This window comes from Nelumbo nucifera, chromosome 5 (genome assembly GCF_055504915.1).
Source record: "Nelumbo nucifera cultivar China Antique chromosome 5, China Antique-T2T, whole genome shotgun sequence".
Classification (NCBI taxonomy): Eukaryota; Viridiplantae; Streptophyta; class Magnoliopsida; order Proteales; family Nelumbonaceae; genus Nelumbo; species Nelumbo nucifera.
This window is the reverse complement of record NC_142653.1, coordinates 70,589,081-70,616,060: the sequence shown is the minus strand read 5'-3', so window position 1 is coordinate 70,616,060 and position 26,980 is coordinate 70,589,081. Positions and strand designations below refer to the sequence as shown.

At 35.0% G+C, this 26,980-nt stretch overlaps 1 protein-coding gene across 2 annotated transcripts; it reads right to left on the bottom strand.

Annotated features, from left to right (window-relative positions):
* Positions 1 to 23,584: 23,584 nt before the first annotated feature.
* On the bottom strand, positions 23,585 to 26,440 carry LOC104610211 (uncharacterized). 2 transcript variants are annotated; one of them, XM_088888791.1, is made up of 3 exons: positions 26,223 to 26,440; positions 26,031 to 26,112; positions 23,585 to 24,086 (listed from the first exon to the last, which is right to left on the bottom strand). In XM_088888791.1, exons 1-3 carry the CDS (start codon positions 26,262 to 26,264, stop codon positions 23,713 to 23,715), a joined length of 498 nt encoding a protein of 165 aa, XP_088744917.1. In that variant the 5' UTR covers positions 26,265 to 26,440; the 3' UTR covers positions 23,585 to 23,712. The 2 variants fall into 2 exon arrangements, with proteins under 2 accessions (XP_088744917.1, XP_010275026.1); XM_010276724.3 differs by having other exon boundaries at positions 23,585 to 24,089; positions 26,223 to 26,436.
* Between the last annotated feature and the right edge of the window lie 540 nt (positions 26,441 to 26,980).

Sequence of the window (26,980 nt, the reverse complement as noted above, 5' to 3'; positions counted from 1 at the left end):
TTGTGTTGGGTAATTTTCCTATTATTTTCCCATATAATACCAAACAATAGAAAGTTAAATTTTTACACTTTCCCATCCCATTCCATCTTTTCCTATCCCACCCAAATCTTTTCACAAACCAAACGGAGCCTTACAAATCTTGTATAAGTTTCCCTATCTTTCCCTTCCTTTCCCTACTTTTTCTTTCAAACCAAACATAACCTAAATACTATTATAGCAGCGAGACTTTTATCCTCTTGATCCCTTGAGAAAGTTTGGAAGTCTTTCTCAAACGTTGCTATCATTCCCAATTTCTTTGGGCATGTTTGTTCTTTTCTTTATTAATTACTTTTATTATGGTCTCAAAAGTTGGCTTTGCCTGGTATCTGTAAGTTCAAGGCATCTAATTAAAATGTAAGGACAAAAATCCATCAATCAACTGTTTAAAAAATACCATGAAGAAAAGTCAAATTCAAAATCAGAATAAAAAATTCATCAAAGCTTGGATTTCTTGTTTTTTAATATTTAGGAAAGCATAAAATACTAAGATTTCAAACTCCACTTTTTGGCTTTTACTTCTTTTTTCTTTTTTTCTTATATGACCTAAATATTTCCACTTTGATTCTATAACCAAGAAACAAGATTTGGTTCCTTCTTCTTTGGAGAGAGGTAATTATATATATATATATATATATTATATTATTTTTATCAAGAGGGTTCACTTGGGTCCATGTATAGATACAGTGTATATCTTGAGAGTTTACATCTCCGCCCCACAACGCCCTACAGCATATTTCCACTGTGTATTGGAAACATCTCCCGATGATGATATTATTGGGACTGATACTATCATCGGGAGATTTTCAATTCATGGCAGAGATGTATTGTGGGGCGTTGTGGAGTGGCTCCTTGTGGGGCGGAGATGTGATCTCGTATCTTGAATACAGCTAGCTAGACAAAAATAGTTCTTTTAATTTTCTAGGAGGAACTACTTTATTTTACTTATTATTCATATTTTAGACCACACATTTGCATAATTTATACTCATTCATGGTGTAAAAACCCCATTTCTTCAAGAGGATTTCCTAAGAATTTTCATAAGCTTTGGATTAAAATTAGAAAATTGCAAAGAACTATTTTTTCATCATAGGTTAATTAGGACTAATCCTCATTAACCTTTAACTAATAGGGTTAATTGGTAAAATCTCCCCTGGAGGTTCAGGCGATCGTGGCATCTACACCCCTTCCATTAGCTTGAGGTTAGAAACATATCAGAAATTAATTAATGATGTCAGTCTCCGAAAGTTATCCCGTGAAAGGAAGCATAATAAAAATACCAGCCATGGTAGTTGTTCTAATTTTATATTCACCATCTGCGGGTTCTAGTAGAAGGGGTGTAACGGCCAATAGTGGACTGAACTTTGGGAGAGTTTTCTGCCACATGTAAAATATAGAGGAGGTTTTTGCAATTTACCCTTTTAAAGCTTTTAAAAACCATTTGAATCTCTTACCAATCTATGACCAACACTTTCGGCCAGAGAGATCAATTTACACCATCTTCAATTGGAGGCGGTTCGGGTCTGATATTGGGTGTGAACCACTACTTTGGGAGTTGCTTTTGTGGACTGTATCAGATATGATCAGAAATTAATTTGGGTTTCAAGTCTGATCCGGTTAAGTGCACGTTTAATCCTGAAATTTCAGATTTCAAATTATCGGGAAATCAGTTCCCGAATTGAGTTAGAAAAAATTTTAAAAATTTAGCCAGCCACTAGATCTAGTTTGGTAATGTCTCTAAAACCCTTCCAACAATTGCTCCATTGATTTTCCTAATGAAAACAAAAGAAAAAAAACTAATTTTCTAATGCTTACATCAGGAAAAACCTAGCACAATTTTTTATAAAATAAAAATAAAACAATTGCATATAAAGAACAAAATAGGAAGTTGACTTATGTGTTTTCTCTAGAATGAAAAAGAAAAAGAACTTGACCAGCACCACAGTTTGAATCCATCATAAAATATTATTAAATAATGACAAAAATAATACACAATTATTCAGATCATAAGCCCTAATATATGAGAGTCGAGTCAATGTAAAGTAAAAAATATTCTAGCTGATTTAATCCAAGAATCAAATTGGATTAATTCTAATCCTAGATCAGAACCACACGCTCTAAAATCACTGTTAAAAGGACTTATTTATCCCCAAAAAGGTCGAACTTTAATTTGCTAGGTTTACATGTGTGAATTTTAAATCTTTTATTAGCCAAAGATGGGAGCATTTGAAATTCTCATTGAGAAACAATTTTCTCTTAGGACCAATCTAGGTTAAGTGATCAAATTTGAGGTCTAGAATGAGTTGGGTTTGTACCTAATACGGATGCCATTGATCACAGTTTCCAAAGTGGTAGATACTCCTAAACTTAGGTCTGAATTGAGTTAAAGAACTGAAGAGGGCACAACTCTAATCCAAGAACTCGACCTAGCAAGTTGATATAAATCAATGTACACTCCAATATCCTTCTTTGTTTGCAACTGTTAATGATTTGAATATTCTGTATTTTTTGGTAGAAAAAACTCAGAAAAAAGAGAGAAAAATCTCCCCTTTCAGCCTTGGTTGAACTAGGGTTTGGAGGTAATGAGAATATGTGATAACCTCTCTCAAAGTTCTCTCTTACTCTATCTTATATAGATCTGGAAAGTCATAGTCCTACTAGGAGTTTCCAAGTCAAATTTCTAGCTTAATTAGAAGTTCCCTAATTCGGAAACCCTTATAATCATATAAGAAATAAGAAAGACCCATGCCCAACACTTAATTCATTTAAAGTCACAGGCTTAGCTAGCCCATCTGACCTAAATATTGTATGGTGTAGGACCCACTAAGTGCTTATACTAATCCATATGGGTTTGGCCCATGTAGAGAACCATAAGGGTCGAATTCACGAGACAAACCTAGTGAATCTCTCACCCAGTCTTATTGGGATTAGAATAGGCCCAACACTTAAACATAAATGGACTTTGGTTTCAGCCACCCTATAAAGCCCAAAGCCAATGGATTAGTATGGGAAATAAGCCCATTAGGTTTCAGCCCAAATACTTTTGCTCTTAATCTCTTAGTCCATAATATTATACACTAAAATGTGGTGTCACACTCTTTGCTCAAATGGATCCTATGATTAAAACCTTTTGCAAACCGTTTTCATAAATAAATTATTTAAAATATGAATATGTTCTGCAATTGATTTCAAAGCACACTTGTGACCATCGAAAAATGACTCACTTGGGCTAAATTAGAGTTTCCACCCATCATTTGAAGGAAATAGAGGTGACGGGACCTTCAACATTGTTTGTCAATAATATTTTGGACTACATTTTAGGAACGACCTAAGCCAAAGAAGGGAACGTTGGCATGAAAAACGGAGCCACCACCATGAGCCGCAATGGATGGTGTGCCAGTGAAAGAAGATCATTGAAACAAAGGCATCGTAGAGTGGTGAGGGCAAGCTGTGGAAACGAACAGACGTAAAGAAAAAAAGAGAGGAGATGAGAGGGATATCACTGAGTGAGAATGTGGGAAGAAAATGGATTTGAAACGTGATTTTACTGTTATTGGTAGCTGCTCTGATCTTCGCCTGAGAAGATGGAGAACAAAGTGGCCACAGATGTACTAGGAACCAAGCTAAAGGGGAGAAAGGTGGAATGCAGTGAGAGGAATGAATTAGAACTCTAGAAAATGGGTAGAAACTTTGGAATTTGGGGAAGGAAATGGGTTTCATCACCATTGGGTTCTTGTTCTCACCTCAAGGAAGAAGAAAATGAACAATGTTCTCACCTATTTGGGGAAGAGAGAAAGAGAGAGAGAGATAGAAATGGAAAAGAAAAGATCAGAGAATAGTTCATCGTCTCTATTTGATGTCGAGAGGAAGAAGGAAATGGATAGTGTTTGAGCGAATTAGGCTAAATGATGGACTTTACTTTGAATTTATAATAGGGAATAATGGCAATTTCATAATTTTTGGGATATTTAGGGGCATTTTGGTAATTTTGAGCATTTTAGGGGGTAGTTTGGTCCAATCAGGTCTAAGGGGGTCATACTGGGATTTAAACTCAATGGTGGTGATTTTGGGGTAGAAAATGAAGCGTAGTGATGAATCTAAAGCTACAAGGAAATTCTATGTGTACAGGCTAATGAGATTGGATAATGTAGAATTTTTTAAGATTAATGGGCAATTAGAGGTGTTTTTGGATGAAATTTGGTAGGGAGGGGGATTTTGAATATTCTGGATTGAAAGGTGGAATCAGATTGGCCCAACTGGGCCTGGATCAGGCATATTTGGAAGGGGGTGATTTGGTTAATTCAGAGTTTCGAAAAAGAATCTTTATGCGATGGAGGGGAAAACAAAGGTAATTTTGGTTAAAATTTCATAGGATAGAGTTTTTGGGAATTTTGAATCGACTAGTGGGGTCAAATTGGCCTGATTGGGTCCAGATTAAGCAGATCTGGAAGGAGACTGATTTGTCCAGTCTAAAACTTTGAAATAGAATCTTTGTACGATGGAGAGGTAAACAAGGGTAGTTTTGGGTGAAATTTTATATGTAGGGATTATAAGGTGTTGGGGATCTAATGGTAATGTCTGATTTGTTCAACGGAGTTGAGGTCTTGGGAATTTGGGTCAATAAGAAGACATAAAATGGAATCTTGATTTAATGAAGGGGTAAATAGGGGAATCTTAAGTTGAAATTTCATGGAAAAATGTTTTAGGAGGTCCTTGGTCTAATGGTAGTGGTTGATCTAATGATCGAGGTGTAGATGTGGGTTAATTAGGACCATAGGATTAGTATCAAGCAGATTTTGTGGATCTGGAGGCTTTTGGACTGAAATTTAGGCTATCTAGTTTTTTTGGTGTCTTAAAGGAATCGAAAAGGTCTGATCGAGTATTTAGGGTGAATTGGGGGTTCAAGTGGTGAACCAAGCAAAAATCAGGTGTTGACAACATTAAAATCAATTGCTGGCAGTTTTAGGTTTCTATTTGAGAATGTAAATTAAGATATTCTCTTTGTCTAACAAAGTGGTTAATCCTATCACAATGATCACCCAGTCAATTGATATTCCAAACTGCTCTAACATACCCAGGTATTTGACCCTTAGTGGGTCTCAATGCTTGGTACATCAAAAGTAGACCAATGCAATACTTGATGTAGTACCATTATTAAGTCTATGGTTAAGTGCAACTTTTTCAGTTTTAACCATATGTGTCCAAGGTCCAAGGAATAACTAGAAATAGGCCATGTTTAGTGTTTCATCAAAGACCCATTAATTGCACCTTGTGTCTAACCCTAGCAATTGAGACAAATTGCTCTACTAATTTAATAGTACATCAGTGTTAACCTTTGTTAGACAGTGTATGCCCTTATCTCCAATCAGAATGATGTACATTATGACATTTAATGTAAATGAATAAAGTACATATTTGATTCATGTTATTATGGTGTGTTTCTGTTTAATACCCTTAAACTAGACACATATGAGACTCATGTTAGTTTAGAATCTTCACAACCGTTGGATAGATCTGGGGAGATTTATCCTGCCAAGGCTGACACTAATGTGCCGCCAAGTTGGTTGGGGTGGATTGTCTTAGCTGCCAGGGTGAGACTTGAGGTACATGCAATGTGGGTTTTCTTGAAACCCTGAACCGGACTAGAATTCCAGTATTGCCCTAGACCTTAGAGATAGATGGACAAAACTGGAATGTTACACTTGACCCCTAGACTTGATTATGATACTACACTAGGTGTTGGATTGGGCTGTCTTTGATATACCAATCAATGAGATCCTTAGAGGGGGTAAAAAACTGGGTATGTTGGGACAGTCCAAGAATTCATTTGAGTGGGTGATCGTAGTGACAGGATCAGCCCCTTTGTCGGACAAAGTGAATGATCATGGATGCACTCTCTCTTATGGAAACCTAAATTGCCGGTAGTTGATTTCAACCGTTGAAATTTGTTTTACAAAATATATTTATATAGAGATATACATACATATATATATATATATATATTATGGTTTCAAAATGTTTGCAAAAGGTTTTAATTCTCAAGATCCATGTGAGTAGAGAGTGTAGCACTGTACCTTGCAGCCGAGGGAGAGGTCATCACTTGTCGGGCAGTGTTTGATCATTATGGGCTGAGAGATTAAGTGTAAGACCATTGAGGGTAATACATGATCGACTAATCTTGCATCTGCCCACAGTCCTTGCGTTTTAATAAGGTGGCTTGATCCAATGACCACTTAGTGTAAGTGTTGGGCCCATTAAGAATCCATGGTGATGGACTCAGGGGTTCACTATTTCTTACAGTGAATTCGGCCAGGCCTTGTAACAGAGGCTGGGCTAAATCCATGTGGTTGATGTATAGATCAATGTTTGGGTCCCATGCCATACAAGGATAGCCAATTGGGCAGCAGTTAGGAGGATAAGTGAGTACATAAACTTAATGGGCCTAAAGCCTAATTCGAACTGGCTTAATAAGATTAATTAATTAGGAGTGGTTCTGGGATTTAGATCAGCAGATAGGATAAGGGATTATCCCTATCCACTCAGAGAGTCCAGATCCAAATAAAGATTTGGATCAAGAAACTCCTAATTTGATTAGGAAGGTTAATCTCTATCTACAAATAAGATAAGGGATTATCCTTATCTCTTAAAGAGAGTCTAGATCCAAATACAAGATTTAGATTAGGAAACTCCTAATGGGATTAGGAGATGTTCTCTTTAAAGGCTATAAATAGAGGAGCAGGGCAAACCTCCAAGACACAATACTCAATTCGCAAACTACAAAGAAAGAGGAATCTGCAGTTTGACTGCTCCTGTCTTATACTCTTTCTTGCTCTTGCCGCCCCTGCCAGTTCGATCTCCACCTATAGGATTGATCAAGAAAGGTTCTTCATATTACCTTTTGGTAGAAAAGGTAATCTGAAGCCGTGCTCACCAGCCCTCCATCATATTTCTTGCTGAAGAATTTGGTTCTTGCTGAAGAGTCATCTTGTTGATTCTGCTCCACCTCACACTGTGTCATCTTTAGTGGGAGCAGTCTTTGGTTTTCTCCTTGGGCGTGAACACCTTCGTTGGGAGTTACTGTTACTCCGTATCAGGTATATCCCTCTCCTACCTTATGGTTTTAGATTTGGTCCGGTTTGGTTACAAGATTAATTCTTGAAAATACAGTTTTCTAAAATGGGGAATATGATTCCCACATGAGAGAAAGAGAAATTTTTGTAATTTCGCCCAACCTTCCTGTAGTGTTCGGCCATCCATTAAATTGCTTCACCAATTTAATAGTACATCAGTGTTAACCTTGACATGATAAACTCTTCCCGTATGTTTGATTGCTATGAATGGAATGGGAAAATGGGAATTATTCCTATTTTTAGACATTTGGTTGTCGAGATAGGATGAGAAATCACAAGGTGCAACTTTCCAAAAATTAGGATGCGAAGTCACACTGATATGGTGCAGCCTCTATGAGAAAGATAAATTATTGAGGAAAACCATCAAGCTATCTCAATTGTGGCTAGAGTTGCCCTATCACGACCTTCATACCTCGACAATGGTCGAATCTTTGGTGACATTTCAGGAAATATCTAGCTAAGGATATATCTATAACCCCTGAACCTTGGCTATTCTTTTCTTCACGTTTCTTGGCTTTCACACTCTCTTCAAACCGATTGTAAGATACGGTCATTCGCCAGCTAGAAGCCATTGTTTTCAATGGGATCAAGGTCAAGTTTTTATAGATCTACACGTATATTGCAAATCTAACATGTTTATGAACTTCTTTTTTGGCTGTAGGCCAAGTTCAAATCTTTTCATTCTACTTTAGAAAGGTAAGGGTTCCCTCTATTTTGTGCTAAAGATGCTATAAACATGCTATTTTTTTTAGATTTATCCCTCTTGCGCAAACTACCAAGTGCCTCAGTCTAGGTGCTGAAATTAATTTCAGTTTATTTGTTCTATCATGTGGGATATTAAACTTATGTTATTAAATATACTCCTATATGGATTTTTAATATTTTTATGTTCTACATTTGTGTCGATGAGTTTAATAACATATATTAGTACATTTCTTCTATCTATTGTATTTGGTACCATGCTTGTAATTCTTTGGAAGCATGTTATGTTGTATTAAATGTATGGAATGATTAACTGAATTATGCTTGCTGGATTTGAACCAACAATGGATTATGTACCTTCTCAAGATGATATTAAATCCACCAAGCCTAATATATCTTGGATAATAGAAATGGATAACTTATTAATAGAGACCCTCGTTGAGCAAGTAAACCATGTAAACAAAGTAGATAAAAGCTTCAAGGCTCTAGCATATAGTGCCGCTGCTAGGGCCATAAGCTGAACCTTTGGGGTGGACTACAATTATAACAACATTAGAAATTGCTTGAAAATAATTAAGAAAAACTTCACTACCATCTAAAAAATTCTTAAATCAAGTGGTTTCTCTTGGATTGACCTTTCAAAGACTAGATTTAGAGCTTAAAGTTTGGGCAAAATACATCATGGAAAACTTGATATAGTGTTTTTTTTATTGTAGCAAACTTAACTTATTTAATTATATTGTGATGTTAATAGAATGATTCATTAAAAAATGGCTAGGCACACCTTGAGGCAAAGTAGTTTAGAAGGACAGCAATCCATAACTACGATAAGCTTGTGATAATTTGTGAATGATCAAGTAACTAGGGCTAGAGCTTTTACTACCACATAGGCACTTAGACAAGAGACAACAACATCAATAACTCGCAATAACAAACAAACAATGTAGGAGCCAGTATATGAGAAGTTAAATGAAGGAGACAATGTTACTGACTCTACCCTACAGGCTAGGCCACTAGAAGAGGGTAGTTCTATTGAAGGGAGAAGCTCATTGGGGAAAAGAAAGTCATATATTTGCATCATTTCAGATGAAGTGCAAACAATTTTCCATAACATTAAGCCACTAGAAAATGTAGTTGAGAAGTGCATTTCTCTCTTGAAGAATGATAAAATATTTAAGGATGTATACAACCTCAAGGATGATAACCCAATTTTCCTCATAAAGGCAATAGATTTTCTATCTCAGTCAAAGAATAGGGCAATAGCATTTTATGCCCTCAAGTTAGAAAAGAAATAGATGAATATGAAACTTGCATTTGAATATGAGATTGAAATTGGAATTCCCATTAGATAGTTATAGGCACATGCAAGTGTTTGGTGAAACCATTGAATATTCCCAAAACATCTTGTAGTTTCATAGATGATATATTTGCAAGTTCATTTACAAGTTATAAATGCATTAGAATTAATCCACTACATACTCCTCCTCACAAGTTCTTTTTAGTAAATGTTTGGTGAAAACTACTGATTCTTTTTCTCAAACCAATTGTTCACAAGTTTGATGGAATATGTGTTTAAATAATGGCAAAATATTACATTGTGTTTAAAGACCGCCAACCAGCATTATTTCACGTGGGTAGGCCCAAGTGCAAAGATTTAGTAGAGTAATTTTTTGCTCCTATAGCATCTACAAAGAGGTGGTATTCCAGTTGTAGTAGTACCAACGTAATATATATCCAATACCCCAACATACAACAATTGAGAATACCTCTAGGATCCATGTAAATAATACTAATGCGGAGGTGAAGGCATCAAAAGAACCTTATTTGCAATTAGTAGCCATTTTGTGTTGGTAATAATTTAGTGGTTATGTCAATCTTATACTTGTTTAAATGATAGGTGCAAATGTTTGGTGGTAACTATTACGAGTAGGCTGTGCCTTTAATGTCTAGGAGTTTAATTTTGTCATGTTAGCATGACACATGGCAATATTCAAATACCATGTCATCCCATAAACAAGTCCTATGTTGTGGAATTTGAGAATACATGGATTTATCAAAGTGGAATGAACCCAATCATCCTACAAAATGTTTTCAGCAACCAAGCATTGGGAAGGAGATTTGGTAGGATAATTAGTCGTCTTAGTAACCAAACATAGGGTGACATGAATGAAAATATAAATTTTCCCTTCTCATCCCGTCTTTTCTCATCCCATCCCTTCTCATCCCATTCTTTTTCGACAACCAAACGAACTATTCAATTTTATTAAACAACTTATAATATTCTAAACTAACATAAATCTCATAAATGTTCAGTTTAAAGGGTAATACATAGAAACATATCAAACACACATCAACACATGTCTAATACACCCATGCAGTTTATATTTAGGCCATGTTTGGTTCGCTGCTCAAGGCCTCATTTTTTTAATTCTTGTTCATTCTGAACAAGAATGACCAAGAATGATTAACATTAGAGTGTTTAGTTACAAAATTCTTGTCATCTGTCTCATTCTTTTCAAAATGAAAAATCAACCCATAGAATTAAAATTGAGGTAGCCTGTAACATGAAAAATAATCATGCCCTATCTTGCCCATTTTCATTCTTTAAAGAAACTCTATGCTAGCGGTCAGCATAAAAATACTTTTATGAAAGTACTTTTATGAAAGCACTTTTAAGAAAGCATTTTTATGAAAGGACTTTTACAAAAGAACTTTTATATGAAAGTACTTTGACAAAAGAACTTTTATAAAAGTAAAGTACTTTTATGAAAACATTTTTACAAAAGTACTTTTACATGGAAGCAATTTTATGAAAGCACTTTTATAAAAGCACCTTTACGAACGTACTTTTATAAAAGCACTTTTATGAACGTACTTTTATAAAAGCACTTTTACGAAAGTACTTTTCCAAAAATACTTTTACGAAAACACTTTTATGAAAGTATTTTTATTAAAGTACTTTACGAAAGCCCTTTTACAAAAGTGCTTTTATTCATTTACTTTGGACTGAATTGGACCCAATCTAGTCCATTTGCATTTTAATTGGACTGGATTGGATTGTAGCAGTTGTTGTAGTTTTTTATATATTTTTTGGATTTCTCGTGTTATTTTGGTGTTTGATTCAATTTGGATCGGATTGGACCCAATCCGATCCATTTGCATTTTATTTGGACTGGATTGGTCTTGGTTAATTTGTATGGATCTGGTCTAGTCATTTGTAAATGGAGCAGTATTGGATCCAATTTACAGCCCTACCGATAAATATCTACACTAATGATTTTGGAGACCTAGGCTAGTGGTTTATGACTGCTAACACAATTTCTTTTTAATAATGAAAATGAGTAACGTAAGACACTTGTCAGTTTGAAAAAAGAATTCATTTTTCAAGAAAAAAGTATTTGGTTCATAACAATATTTTCTCATTTTATCCATATTTACCCATTCTTGTCCTTGTCCTTTATAGAATTTAATCTTAGACAAAAAAGAGAAAGAAAGAGAGTTGAACCAAGCATGGCCTTATATGCTCAAAGGTGCCTTCCCGTTAGGAATCCATCAATGAATATATATGATCCAACTAGATGAGATCTGTAAATTTCAGCAACTACTAGCTTTTATTCCTTTACTACTGGAACTGGGTGAATACATATCAGACCCTGAATTGATATTTTAACAAGGGAGGCAAACCCGAGTTTACTTCCTTCTCTTTATTATATATATCATTATTTTCGTTACAAGATAGAAGAACAAATAAGAGAGAGAGAAGTAATAGAAACTCTAATGGCTCTGAGCGTTAGTAGCATCAGAGGATGGTACAGATAGAAGAATCAGGGACTTCGGCCACCGGTGTTCCGGGCTTGATACCGGGCCATTGACGGCAGAGACAGTGCTGACCATCCTGGACCTTATTATAGACGGACGCAACGTGCATTCCGCAACCACTCCATGTGGTCTTCCCGCACGACGAACACCTCACAGCATAACACATCTTCTGCAACTCCTGGCCTTGTGTTAATTTGTTTCAAAGATTTCTCAATTTGTTGAGTTTGCTTCTTAAAAGCTGATCTGAGAGAGATGATGCCTTCACTTGGGATCTTTATCTATTTATACAAGAAAACTGCTATCTTGTTTCCTTGATTCCACCCTCCATGAAAATTACGATTCACGGGTTGAAGACTTTGGATTCGTCGTTGAGTGTTGACTTCCATTCTTCCATTCCGAGTGTTACGTCACGACTGACGAAGAGGATGACCAGAGGGTGATTGTGATGTTGGATCATGGATGCGTCCTGTAGGGGCGGCGTTCTAATATTGAATTCCGTGGGCTCCATTTGAGACTACCTTGGCGCAGCTGCTGAGGTGAGGAGTTAACTTCATACCGTTGAACCGTTCTTACGGATAATCATAACCATTGACCGCACTGGAGTAACAGATAATTTGGTCCAGTCTTGCTCTGGTCACATAAGTTGTGGAATGAAAATGGTGTAAATGCTTTGTCACACTCACACCTTTTCTCAATTTTCAACTCTTGAGAGTTGAGTACAGATCATACCTACACCTACATTCATTCAGGATCTGGACCCAGTAAAAATTTTTAATTTCACCAAGAGTTAAATATAGAATTATTTAACCATTAATTCGATCTTGAAAATAATTCTTTTAGGAAAATTCCCAATTAGTACTCTGTATTTTGGGCCTAGTGCCATTTTAGTGCCCGAACTTTAAAATGCAACAATTCAGTATTTCATAATGTGTCAATCCAGTACTTGTCGTTAATCAATCTGTTTATCAGCCGTTAAGTGATATTTGAAAAGACCCAAATGCCCTTTGAGTGTCATCTAATTTTCCTTATCAACCATCCACATGTTGATAAAAATGAACAGTCTCAAATCCTTGCCTCTTCTATTCAAGAAAGTTGGGGTTACGTCTCAGTGGGCATTCTGGTGACCCCAACTTTCTTGAACAGAAGAGGCAAGGATTTGGAACTGTTCATGTTTTGTCAACGTTTGAATGGATGATAAGGAGAATTAGATGACACTCAAAGGGTATTTGTGTCTTTTCAAAGGACACTTAATGGCTGGTTAACGGGCTGGCTAATAGCAGGTAATAGATTGGCATGTCTTGAAAGTTTGGGTACTAAATTGTCATGTTTTAAAGTTCAAGGGCCAAAGTGGCACTAAACCCAAAGTACAGGATACTAATCTGGAATTTTCCCTATTTCTTTTCAAATGTTTTGAATTTATGTGACCCGCAACAAGACTAGCAATAGCAACCTCACCCCATAATGCTTCTTACCTTAGAAAACCTAAATTTGAAAAAAAGTTGGATTTTTCGTCAAGCTTTACTCCTTTTAACTTGCAAATTTGTTTTGTTGACTTAAATGTGAAATCCAATCCCAAAGCATTAATAAATACATCAAAATTAGGGGCTTGAAATTGATATACCCATTGAGGTGATTACCCAATTTGTTTAATGAACAAAGAGATCATCGACAAACATGAGATCCCCACTAGTTTGCTTCTGTAAAAACAATTAAGAAAAGAAATAATAAACAAATAAGGTGAAAGAGGACACCCTTAACGAATATCTCTTTGTTGTGTGAACAGGATACCAATAATGCCATTTAGCAAAGTCTAAGAGGAACAGACCACATAAGAATGAATTAGGTTACATAACTGTTCAGAGAAGCCAAGATGTACAAGGACAGCAATCAAAAAGTTCTATTCCACCCTATGATAGGCTTTAGCCATATCAACTTTGAGTAAAAAATCACAAGCTTTTCCCTTCGTTTTGTGTAGAGGAAAGCACAGTGTTGTCAGTAATTTGACAGTCTAGGACAAAGGCACCTTGAAAGGTTGAAATAATCTTATTAACTACTAAAAGCAATGGGCTAGGATTTTTGCAACAATTTTGTAAGGGGGGCATCATTAAGTCGAATTAGCCACAAGACTAATGGTGTCTCAACATTATATTTCTTAGGGATCAATACCAAATGAGTTAAAGTGAGGATAGAAGATATGGATCCATAAAGGCGTCCAACCCTTTTGATAGAACACTATGTATAAATCATCTGGTCCTAGGGTGGGCCCATCCCCATATGGATCCCACTCCTTGTGATTTTTTTAATGTCAATCATGTTGTTTGTATCTTTATTTTATTTAAAAAATTAAAAATAAAATAATTAAAATTTACAATCTTATTAAAAAATATTTAACCATATTTTTAAAAATACTAATATATATATATACATACATACATAGACATATGCATACATATATACATACATATATATATAATATAATATATATAGCAGGGATCCCCATGGGGCGGGGAGTGCTCTCCCCATTCCTGCCAACGGGGATAAAAATCTTCCCATCCCCGTCCCCACAAGGAAAAAAGTTATCCCCATCCCTGCCCCATTCAGGTGGGTCCCTATGGGGCTTGGAGAAATTGGGAAAATTTCCACCGAACCAATATAGAATAAAGTTGTGCATACCTCTTCAACAATGGGAGTGGCACATAAAAAGTTGTCTTCAGAGTTATCATAGGCTCCAATAAGCCCCAATCTACATTGGAAATATTTGGATAGAAGGAAGTAAACCATGGTTTTAAAAGGCTATTGAGGTGAGGCCAAAGGCCTCACCTCAAGGCGAGGCTGACCAGACGCCTACGCCTTTAAGCCTTTAGCCTTGTGATGTGCAATGCCTAAGGCTTAACTAAGGACATTTTTGGAAATACTGTTAATGAGAGTTACTATCAAATTATAATATATATATATATATATATAATTAAATGAAACAATTTCAAGGGTATAGTAATCCACCCAAATTCAGTTTATGCCATTCAGCTATTATCATATGACCCCCAAGTTACCTCATCAAAATAACTTCTTTATGCACTATGTAGCTCCAATTAAAAGTCTAAAACAAACCAATGGAACTACAAAGCAATTGTTTCTATCAATAATGGAGCTACAAACTTGATGCTTTTAGACCACAATGAGAAAAAAACCCAAGGAAAAAGGTATTAGAGAAAATATAGATGAAAAGAATAACAAGTTTGGCACTTGAGATATATGATTATATTTTTAATATAAAATTTGTTAGATTGGTCCCTAGATCAAGTCAAATTCAGGATGGGTTGGGTAATGTAAATCTAGAAAAAGTAACTTAGCTTTCCTTCATTTGTTTTTTTCTAATAAATATGAATACATAGTTTTTATTTATTTATTTATTTATTTGTTTGAGGCTTATGCCACAAAACGACTTGAGGCATAGGCCTCGACCCTTTCACACCCAACCACCTCGCCTTTGCCTTTAGCCTTTTAAAACTTTGAAGTGAACACCAATATAAAATGTGATCAGACCAAAGATGATATGGCCACAGAATCATCCACCCATTCACCAGTAGAGGATTGAAGTCTGAGAATAAGATTCTTCTTTCTTCACATTGTGGCCTTTAGATGAAAAAATGTGGTGTTTTATCACTATAAGATATCCAATTACAACAAGCAATAATGTGCCAATAGGTTTCCTCAATCCTTGGCTAGCTAGTAGAGTATCAAGATGTCCATTCAAACTTTTCAACTATTGAGAATCAATAGGTGATCGAGGTTCCAGCTGCTAATAGCTTTCAACTATAAAAATTAAGAATCTATTGCCTAAGATCAGGGGTGGCAAATGGGTGGGTTGGGTTGGGTAAGGGTTGAATACCAACCCACCCATATTGACCCACCAACCCACCATGACCCATCATCAATCCTTGTTAAAGGGTCATAACCCACCCTAACCCTAACCCTAACCCACCCTGACCTACCCATATTGACCCACTTGATCCATCTATATTGACTTTTAACCACCCTCACCCATACTAACCCACCTACCCTCACTTATAAATACAAAAATGGGTCAGGACAGCATATATACCCAAAATAATAAATTTTGAGAGAATAATCTCTCTCAAGACTGCCACGTGACAAAATTAAGTCAAGTCAACTCGTATACTCGAAAATGCAAAAAAAAAAAACCAAAAAATTATAGAAAAATACCAAAAATACGAAAATAAAAAAATTTGTAGAAAATTCAAAATAATACAAAACTTTTATAGAAGTGCTTTCACAAAAGTACTTTTATAAAAGTACTACAAAAGTACTATAAAAGTGCTTTCATAAAAAGTACTTTCGTAAAAGCATTTTTGTAAAAGTGATTTTGTGCTTTCAAAAAGTGCTTTTGTAAAAGTACTTTTATAAAGGTGCTTTTGTGTAAAAGTGCTTTTGTAAAAGTACTTGTGTAAAAATGATTTTATGCTTTCATAAAAGTGTTTTCGTAAAAGTACTTTCGTGTAAAAGTAATTTTGTAAAGTGCTTTCATAAAAGTGTTTTCAAAAAAGTACATTTATAAAAGTGCTTTCATGTAAAAGTATTTTCATAAAAATACTTTTATAAAAGTGCTTTCGTAAGTCCTTTTCATAAAATTGCTTTTGTGAAAGTGGTTTTGTATAAAATTGCATGTGAATGGGAAAGTTAACAAAATTGATTTTATTTCATTTTTAACCTTGAAGTGAAATGTGGCATAGTGGTTTCGAAGGTTCATGAGATATGGGCACCGTAGGAGGCATGAGTTTGAATCACTTCAACTTCTAGATTTTGAGATTTGGCGAGTAATGAGTATTGTTGACTTTGGCCCAAGCCGTCTTGACCCGTGCGACCCAACCCATCTTGACCCTTATGGTTACACTCGACCCAACCCACCCTAACCCTTTTTTCCTGACCCTCATGGGTTACTCGACCCATATTGATCCACCAATAGATTGGGTGGGTTTGGGTGGGTTCCAAGGTGGGTGGGTTGGGTGGGTCAAATGGGTGAGGGTCAAGATTGCCAGTCTTACCTAAGATTACCTGTACGCTCTTGGCCCCATTGTGACAATTGAGATTTAGACATACTTGTCTTTTTTTTAGAAAATCGATGTGTGCTTGCTCCCAAAAGGATCACATATAATATATATAGTCATTCCCCTTCAACCAACAAGTTTCAAATCGCCAAATTGGCTGATCTATCAAATATTGGACTATAGACACAATAAAGAATCTATCGAGTACCCATAGGTGATACGGTGCAAGTAGCTACCAACAAGTTTGGAGAAAAATAAGTGAGAGATAATGGTATAGAACGCAGATATCCAAGCTAGAAACCCCCCGAACGACCATTAGCTCCGAAAATCATAAACATTAAGGCCCCGTTCGCTTTTTCGTAAGTTACTTACCCAGGTAAATGAAATTACATGGATAAGTTTTTCCTGGGAAACACTTACCCAGGTAAGTGCATTTACCCATGTTCTTTTATTTCTCGGGTAAATAAGGCAATGACCATTTGATCCATAGAAACCCATTATTAAAAGGGGCATTTTTGTCCCATTCAAGTGTTGGAAACTTTCCCCCTATGTGGGAAAGTTATTTACCCACTTAGGAGATGGGTATCACTTTCCTCGATAAGTGATGCCCAGGAAAATAAACTTTCCCTGATTCCCACATAAAGTTGAAAAAAAACATGAGATTCTTGGTCAATGGGAACCAAAACTCCATTGACCAACTTTCCCCCCCCCCTCTCCAAATACAATAAAAGAACGCCCCCTAAATGCACCCAAGATGTAACACTTGATTTCTGAAAGAATAATATAGGTGTAGGGGCTGACACATAAGGCGAAGAGGGAGTCCCTCCCCGTAGTTCCAGAACAGGATTTTCACCCACTATGGGGCTGTATTGGGCCAACCTCCTCATCCCATGTAGTGAATGGAATAGTTAAAAGGGCTGCAATTCTTGGCAAGCCAAATGTTTAAGATTAACACCCCATAAAGAATACTAGACAATATATGCCCTTAACTCCAATCGGACTAATGTACATGAACATTTATTTGTAAATGAATAAAATACATTATTGTTTCATGTTGATATTGGAATATTTTCTGTGAATTACCCCTTAAATTGGACACTTATAAGACTTGTGTTAGCCTATAATGTTCTCTACAGTTGGATAGACTTGGGGAGTTTATCCAGTCAAGGCTGACACTAGTATGCTGTCAAATAGTTGGAGTAGCTTGTCTCAGCTAGTAGGGTTAGACCCCAATCACAAGTAGTGTGTGTTTGGAAGAAACACTAAACCCGGACCGATCTCTAGTTATGCCTTGGACCTTGGAGATAAATGGCCAAAACTATAAAGTTACACATAGCCCCAAACTTGATTATGGTACTACACTAGGTGTTGGACTAGGCTGTCTTTGATGTGCCAATTAGTGAGATCCATCAAGGGTCAACACCTAGTCATATTGGGGTAATTTGGGAATTCATCTAAGTGGGTGATCATAGTGAAAAGATTGATCCACTTGTTGGACAAAGTGAATATTAGGGTTTACACTCTCTAGTGGAAACCTAAACTACTGGTAGTGTGGATTTCAACTGCATTTGAAAGCTGTTTTTGCAAAGTGTATTTATATGTTATATACTACTATTTTATGAAAAAGGTTTTAATCCCAAGATCCATCCAAGTAAAGAGTGTGGCACTGCACCTTACAGCTAGACCTGTTCATGGGCCGGGTGGCCCGACGGCCCGACCCCCGGACGGGCTTGAACATGCTTATAGGCCCGCGGGCTTAAATTTGGGCCAAAAAGCCTGGCCCGCAATAAATTTGAGCCGGGCTCGGGTTTTGTCAAAATAGCCCAGCCCGAGCCCGGCCCGACCCGACCTAATATTAAACTTAAAATTAGTTATGTGATTATGTCCATTTGAATAAATTTTTTGATTTAAGAATGTAAAATTGTGTTTTAAAATATAAAAGAAAGGGAAAAATACCATCTTGTAGGCCCATTGTTCATTTAAATATAAAAAAAAATACTATCTGAATTTTTAATTCTAATTTGAATAGGGAAAATTGTTTTTTTTTTCAATTAGGTCGGGCTTTGGGCTCGGGCTCGGGTTTCGGGCTTTTTAATAGGGTCGGGCTCAGCCCCAAGTTATAGGCCCATTGGTCGGGCCGGGCTCGGGCTCGGGCCTAGTATATTTTCATTAGTGACAAGTGAAAGCCCGGCCCGAGCCTGGCCCGGCCCGGCCCATGAACAGGTCTACTTACAGCTAAGGGAAAGGTCTTTCCCTATTGAGCAATGTTTTGATCATTATGGGCTGAGAGGTTAAGTGTTAGAGACCATTACAGGGATTATTACCTGATGGGACTTATCTCACCTAAGTCCATTATCCTTGGGTCTTCATAGAGTGGTTGAATCCAATGATCATTTAGGTGTAAATGTTGGGCCCATACTAAGTGTATGCTAATTGGCACAGGGGTTCACTATTTTGAGTAGTGAATTCAGCCTAAACTCTTTCAGAGGTGGGCCAGACCCTTATGGACATGAGAGAGACCTTTGTGGGGTCCCATACCATACAATATCTGGCCTAATGTGGCCATGCAACACCTAGGGTCATGAGCCATTAAAGAAAATGGTCCAAAGGCCCAATATTAATAAGATTAATTAAATTGTCACATGATAAGTTGTCATGTGATTTGGGTCAAATTTGGGTTTAGTATTGGGTATGGAGCACTTATCCTCTTAAGAGGATAATGTTTAATTGTTAAAAGAGTCCATATCTAATTCAGATTTGGATAATCTCCTAATTAGATTAGGAGAATGCTCCATTAAGAGATAAAAGAAAAAGAGGGTGAACAAGACTTGAATACCTCTCTCTCTTGTTCTCCCTCCTTCTCTTTTGTCTCCAAAGAAACCCTAGAACGGCTTTGGCTTTCAAGAACTAATTTTGATTATTTTTCTTCTTTGTTTTTTCAAGAAAAACTCAAAAGAATTTTAGGCTTAATTACCCCACTCAATCCAAACAAGTTGGATAGCAAATTTATGAAAACAAGTGTTGTTGAATCAATTCTCTATACACTGCACCATTTCCAGTTGGAAAACGATTTTGGGACTGATATTGGCATGAATTACCACCTTGGGAGCTACATTTTGTGGTTTCCATATCAGGTATAACCCCCCTTCTCTTTGGTTTCAAACTAAGAAATCAGTTCTCAGTATGAGGGCTAATAATCTAAAAATCAATGTTTATATTTTCTAATCTATTATAAAATTGTTCTATGCTAGATTCTTGAATTATTGGGGTAAAAGTGTGATGGCTATCAAAATCTTTGATGGTGGCAAGGTTCATGTGCATCAATTTGATTATTTGGTATATAATTAATTCTTTTTTTTTAGAAAGAATATATTAGGTTTTTCTGATGTAAGCATTAGAAATTATGGTTTTTCTATTTTATTTACATCGGAGAAATCGCCAGAGATCATGGACAAAGAGAGAGAAGAAGGCCGATCTGGAGATAGTAGTTCGGTGGCTTCTTGCATTCGTCCGGATTGAATTCAAACTAGCACACTATCGGCCCTAGTTATTTAATTTGACTATTTGCTATTATGATTATGAATCATAACTAAGAATTTTCATATCATAATCCTTGTAAATTGATGCATGTTTTGGACACCAAACCCTAGGCTGATTTGACCTAGTTTTGGTCCAATTCTCATGGGCCGAACCTATGATTTAATGGAGACTAATAATAGCCCCTTGGATCACTGGTTAAGTAATCAAGATTGGATCTTGAATCGGGATTTGATGGGCCATTGCATGGACCAATTTGGCCCATCTTGTAAAACCTATTTTGAGCTAGACCAAAACAAGAATAGCCCATTTTAGCATGGACAACTATATGGGCCGAACAACCTTTTTCAATTGGGCTCATGTACTAAGATGAAAATTATTAGATAATTTGGATTAATTTACTTGTGCTTTTTGTCAAAAATAGAAATAAGGTCAAGGATTAATTGACTTATGCTTTTTGTCAAAAATGGCACATGGACAATTCGCCAAATTGTTTTGACAACAAAGTCAAAGGACCTAATTATGTAGACTAGTTTTGTAACCTTAATCTGGTGCTCACATCCAAGCAACTGGACAAAGTTGCCAAAAACCCAACACCATAACATCCTAGTAATAGAGCCTCTAAGGCAAGAAAAATGGAGTATCAGGAATGGGAAGAGAAGAACTCACTTACTCGGTGTTACATCATAGCTTCACTGGATAATTCTATCTAGAGATAGTTCGACAAAATTGATATTTGCAAAGATATCCTAAATAGTCTAAAAGTCATGTATGAGGAGAAGAATCGTTATGCACAATAGAAGGTCCTCAAACTGTTGATGACCACAAGGATGACATGTCGAGGGTTGGAACATTTGACCCAAAAGGATAAACTGTTAACTTTCCAATAATAAGAAATAATTTCATTTTTTGGCTGATTTTAAATTTTGTATTCCATTTCCATCATCAATAAATGTAGATCTTATTTATCACACTTATTTTTCTTTAATACGAATAATATAAAGTATTAGTGAATTTTTGTATTTGTTTCATCAAAAGGATAAACTATTAACTTTCCAATAATAGGAAATAATTTCATTTTTTGGCTGGTTTTAAATTTTGCATTCCATTTCCATCATCAATAAAAATAGATCTTATTTATCACACTTATTTTTCTTTAATATGAATAATATAAAGTATTAGTGAATTTTTGTGTTTGTTTCATCTTTTGAGGTTTTATCTTTTTTATTTTAACTTTTATTATTTAATTCAGACATCAAGGGTACTAACACATTTAACCCAAAAGGTTGAATTGTTGACCCACCATGAATAGGAAAACAATTTCATTTTGTGTAAGTTTTATATTTTGTATTTCATTTTCAACATTAATAAAAACACTTATTATTTATCACACTTATTTTTCTTTCATATTTTTAATATAAAATATTAGAGATATACTCATTTTTTCTACAAATTTTACTTTTCTTGTAATTTTTTATATTTATTTATATTTGAAAAGTTTTATTATTTAATTATGACATCATGGGTTGACCCATTTGACCTAAATGGCTGAATTACTTACATGCCACCAAGAAAGAATAGTTTTATTTTTGGGCTGGTTTAGTAAAGCATGGGTTTTCTATTGTTAGAAGTATTGGATATAGATTTAATTGATATGATTTATTGTAAGAAAAAATAGCTAAAATATAGGATTCAATGAGAGAGAATTAGAATAATTAATACCATAAATATATTAATTAATGATAGGGAATTGAATGGAGTAAAAGCATCCATTCAAATTGAATTTTCTACCTTCACAATTAAAGAGAGACCAAATTCAAAAATAGGGGTAATTTGGTAAAAAAAAGATTCAATGAAAGACACTGGTAGTTGATACCTAAGCCTTAAATTAATAAGAATTGGATGAGGTGAAAAGTAGTTGTTTAAATTACATTTCTAACCTCACAATTAGAGAAGGACCAAACTCAAAAGTAAGGGTAATTTGGTTAATCAAAAGTTACACACAATGTGAGATGTTAGGGGTTAAAGGTGAAGAGGAAAAGAAATGGAGAAAGAAGAGAAAGGTTCAGTATGCTTCTCCCAAGCCCCTAAAACACTTATTTCTCAATGACTTATATAGTAGAATTACAATAACACCCTTGCATATGTGAAATCTATGCAATTTTGTCTCTACACATATGAAATGACGTAAATACCATTATTAAACAATACAAGATTTCTAACAGATTCTATGTTTAAGTATGGGGAAAGTTGGAGGAACTCAATTAGAGAAAGAATTTAAGTATGTAACGTAGCACAAGGTTTTAAAAGGCTAAAGATGGAGGTGAGGTGGTTGGGTATTGAAGAGGCAAGAGGTGTAAGCCTTGAGGCGGTTTGAGGCACAAGCCTCAAAGTATAAATATAATTTTTAAATTTATGTATATAAGTATAATGTTTGTACATATTTAAGTATATAGACACAATTTACTTCACTTTTATAGCCAACTTACATATTTTCTTTTTAGTACATGCGCAATTTTTCAATATGAGCCTTATGTTTTTTTTCTTTAAAATTTTATTTTTTCTCTAAATTAGTAAATATCGACATGCATACCAAAATTATTTGTAATATTTTATGCATTAAGGGTAAAATATATTTATTTTAAAGCAATTTTTATATTTATATTCATTTTTTTCTTAAAATTAATCATATCTTTATGGTAATAGTTTGCCTGAATTATATATATATATATATATAGCTTTGTTTTTCAAATATTTCCTCATATATTTTTCAAATATATTTTTTCTTTCATAGTTAATTTATATATTTATCTTTATTAATTTATGTTCTTTTTAATGTGATTCTTTTTTAAATTTTATTTTACATTTATAACCCTTTTCTACTAAATAAAAATAGCTTTGTTTAATATATATATTTTTTAGATCTTTTTTTCAATATAATTTAATTTATAAATGATGAAGAATTAAAACTAGTAAACAAGGGTATTTTTGGTCATTGTAATTAAATTTGAAAAAAAAACCCTATTCCAATGTGTTTCAGTAAGAAAAAAACAAATGACATATTTTTGGTTTAAAAGAAGCATTATGTAAAGTTTTTTAGTATAGATTGGTTTATTTTATTTGTAATAACTAAATAATCATTTTGTTTTATTGCTTTTTATACGAAGCTTACACCTCACCAACTTGAGGCACAAGGGGGTGAGGCGTAAGCCTCTCAAAATTAGAGGCAGGTAGTAGCCTCTTGATAGAAAAACATGACTCATGAATTAGTTCATAGAATAACAAGACCATTACACAAAAAGGAGATGTTTATATTTTCTCCACAACATATTTTTGATATATAAATGTAACTTCAACATATACAGTTGATAAAGAATTTTGTAAAGAGAAGAATGTTCTCTCTTCAATATTTGATACCATGGTTATTCAAAATTTGAGAGTGGAAAAGATGCAGACATGGGTCCTACATAAAAATCCAAATTTACATCTCCTCTGTTCACCTCTGTGATGCCAAACCATATAAAGAAATACTTTACACTAACACCTTCCAAATCCTTTAGTGATCCAAACCCAACTCTTCCTGTGATCCTTCTCTTGTAATATAAAGAATATCCTCCTTCAACCTCAAACTTACAGTCCCCATCCAGGAATACCTCAAATCTGTTATCTTCATGAAGTACATATCCCTTCACACCTCGTGGGAGCATTCCTTTTGGAAAATTGAACTTCTCAAGCATCTCATACGCTGTCATTCCCTCTGTGATCCTGCTTGAATCTTTCTTTTGGCGCTTGTCTTCTGCTGCAGATATTAGAGAAATACAAGATAAGATGTGGTGATTGAAACATGAAGATTTTCATGGGAGAAGACCCATTGGGATCCCCATCTCGATCATGAAAAAAAAAAAAATCCTTTTCCCATTCAGTTTTAGATTTCCTAGCCCATTATTTAAGGCCCATTTATTAAATGGGCCAAGCCTGGGAATATTTCATTACGACCAACAGTCATCTTAAGCTTAATATTTCATTATCGGGCACTCTCGATCTGTTACCTACAAATTGTTCACACATCCATACCCGTATATAGAACACCACCACTATGTATTGGGAATATCTCCCATGAATAATAAGGGAGATGTTTCCAATGCACAACTGTTATTACTTATTAATTACTCGTGAATAAGGATGTGGGAATAACTAGTGGGTAGCAGATCTGAGCCCGTCAGACAAAATATCATCAGCTTGAAGTAAATGGTACATTAATTTCTCCAAAGTGTCTCCTCTGTATTATCTTTAACTTTGATTTGAAGTAAATAGTACATTGATTTCTCTCATTCAAGTCGTCTTTCCATTTCGATTTTCATATTCTTTGCTTATGCTTCACTTCTATCAATGGATAATTCCATTTTAGAAGATTCATTTTAATAAAAATCATCATTATTCAAGCCTTATCCCAACCATATGGGTCTGCTTCTTGAATCCTATTTCACCGTTTTTATTTAATGTCATATCCATTAATAAATTATAAGCACTTCCTTTTCTTTTAACTTGCAAAGACTCACTTCTTCTTCCTATACATAAAATGAAAAGAGAAAAGAAGATATAATGCTTCACCAGTTTTTCTTTTACATTATATAAAAGAAGATATTTAATGTCATATCCATTATAATGCTTCACCGAAGGGCTTTGACCAATCCACTTCGCCCCCTATGAATTTGATCTTTTATGGTACCGGTTGATTGGTTATAAATATTTTTTTGGTATTATGTCTTTCTAGTATCAAAGTCAAGCCCTTATATTTAGGGATGTGTAAATGGATTGAATTCGAATTGAATTAGGCAATACCAAAATTCGAGTCCAATTAGAAAATTTGATATCCGAATTCAATAAAATATTCAAATATTTTATTTGATTCTAATTCAACTGATTAATTATTTTAGATAACTAATAAATATAGAAAATAAATATTTTATTTATATATAGTATATAAATAAATTATTTATTTATATAATCAAAATATTGTATATATATATATATATTATAAAATATTTAAATATTTTATATATTTTATATACTATACATAAGAATTAAATTATCGGTCGAAATCAAATATTTATCAAATTGAATCAGGTTATATCCGAATTCGATTTGATTATCTTGAATCTCAAATTCAAAATCAAATTTTTGAATATGGTTGACCCTCCTACTTATATTTATAATATAATATAAATATTTTAATTAGATATATTAGTGACTGTTTGCATGTACAAATACTTTGGGAGGAAAATTGGGTGGTGTAGTAGAGAGAGAGAGAGGTTTAGTTGTGGAGCAAAATTGTGTCCAAATGGGTCCTACATACAATGTTCCTTTTGTGTGGCCTGTGGTATTTGTACTTGTATAAATACAAGAAAACTCTACTCACATAACATCCAACTGCACATTGGAAATATCTTTTGCACATATCTTAAATTCAATGACAGATGTTTCTAGTGTGTGGCTGGATTCTCATATTTTCACAGTGCATATAGAGGTTTTGCTTATAGGGAGTACAAGCAAAACCTTACAATCTGTTCCAGCTGCACATCTATCGGAAACATCTCCCGTACTTTATGTTATTAATGGAAGATGTTTCTATTTCATAATACACGGTGGGACGATAGGGCTGTGAGGTCGGTGTGAGGTGCCTTTTGTGAGTAGCAAATCCAGATTACATGATAAAAAGAAATTAGAAAAGATAGCTTACCGGAAATGGTAACTTTATTTGATGCATTACAGGAAACAGTTACCGGTGAGCATTCCAGTCTCTGCACTTCCATGCAACAACTCTTCCAAATTTCCAACACAGAAAAGAAAAACCACCCGATAGAATTCAACAAAACCAAGCTACATCACCAATCACTTACAGTAGGAATTACAAAAGAGAAGACAAATTTACCTGTTGGGTTGATGGCGCAGAGTCCATTAATTTGTTCTTCATTTCTGTTACAATTCCTTTCCCCTGCTGAATCTCTTATTCTCTTATTCTGATGGTTTATAAGCAGAGCATGAGCATCCCATTTATTCTAACGCCTGGTTCTCTGTTTTCTTGGACTTGCTTATTCTTGTGGAACTCTAAATAGATAAGCATAGCATCTTGGCGCTAAGGAATCTAGCAAGGGATTTATGCATATTTGGTTGCTTATGGGCCTGGATTTATGATGCATATTAGGTTGCTTTTGGGCCTGGAGTTATGATGCATATTAGGTTGCTTTTGGGCCTGGATCATGATTCATGATTCGCTTTTAAAGAGCATTTCTTTGCATCCCTCTTGAACGGTCAGGATGATTGTTTCCTGGATTAGTGTTTCTCAACCGTGCAAAAGGAATCTATGTTTGGTTTGAATTGTCTCGTAGAAAATAAGAGAGGAATACAAGTTGCGAGGAAAAGTTCTTAGGCAATTTCTATAATATCGGAAGGGTTCGACTGTGATAGGGAGAATATATGATATCTGAAGGGTTTTCCCATATCGGAAAGGTACATATGGAAATAGAACCGGAAAAAGTTCCACCAATCTTTCCACCAGAATTTGAATGAATTTCAGTTGTTTGGTTACCGACTCGATGATATCCATTATCGATTGATTGGTGGATTCAAGTAAGGGTGTCAATGGACCGGTTTTGGATTGGACCTCGTCCAGTACAAAATCAATTTGTA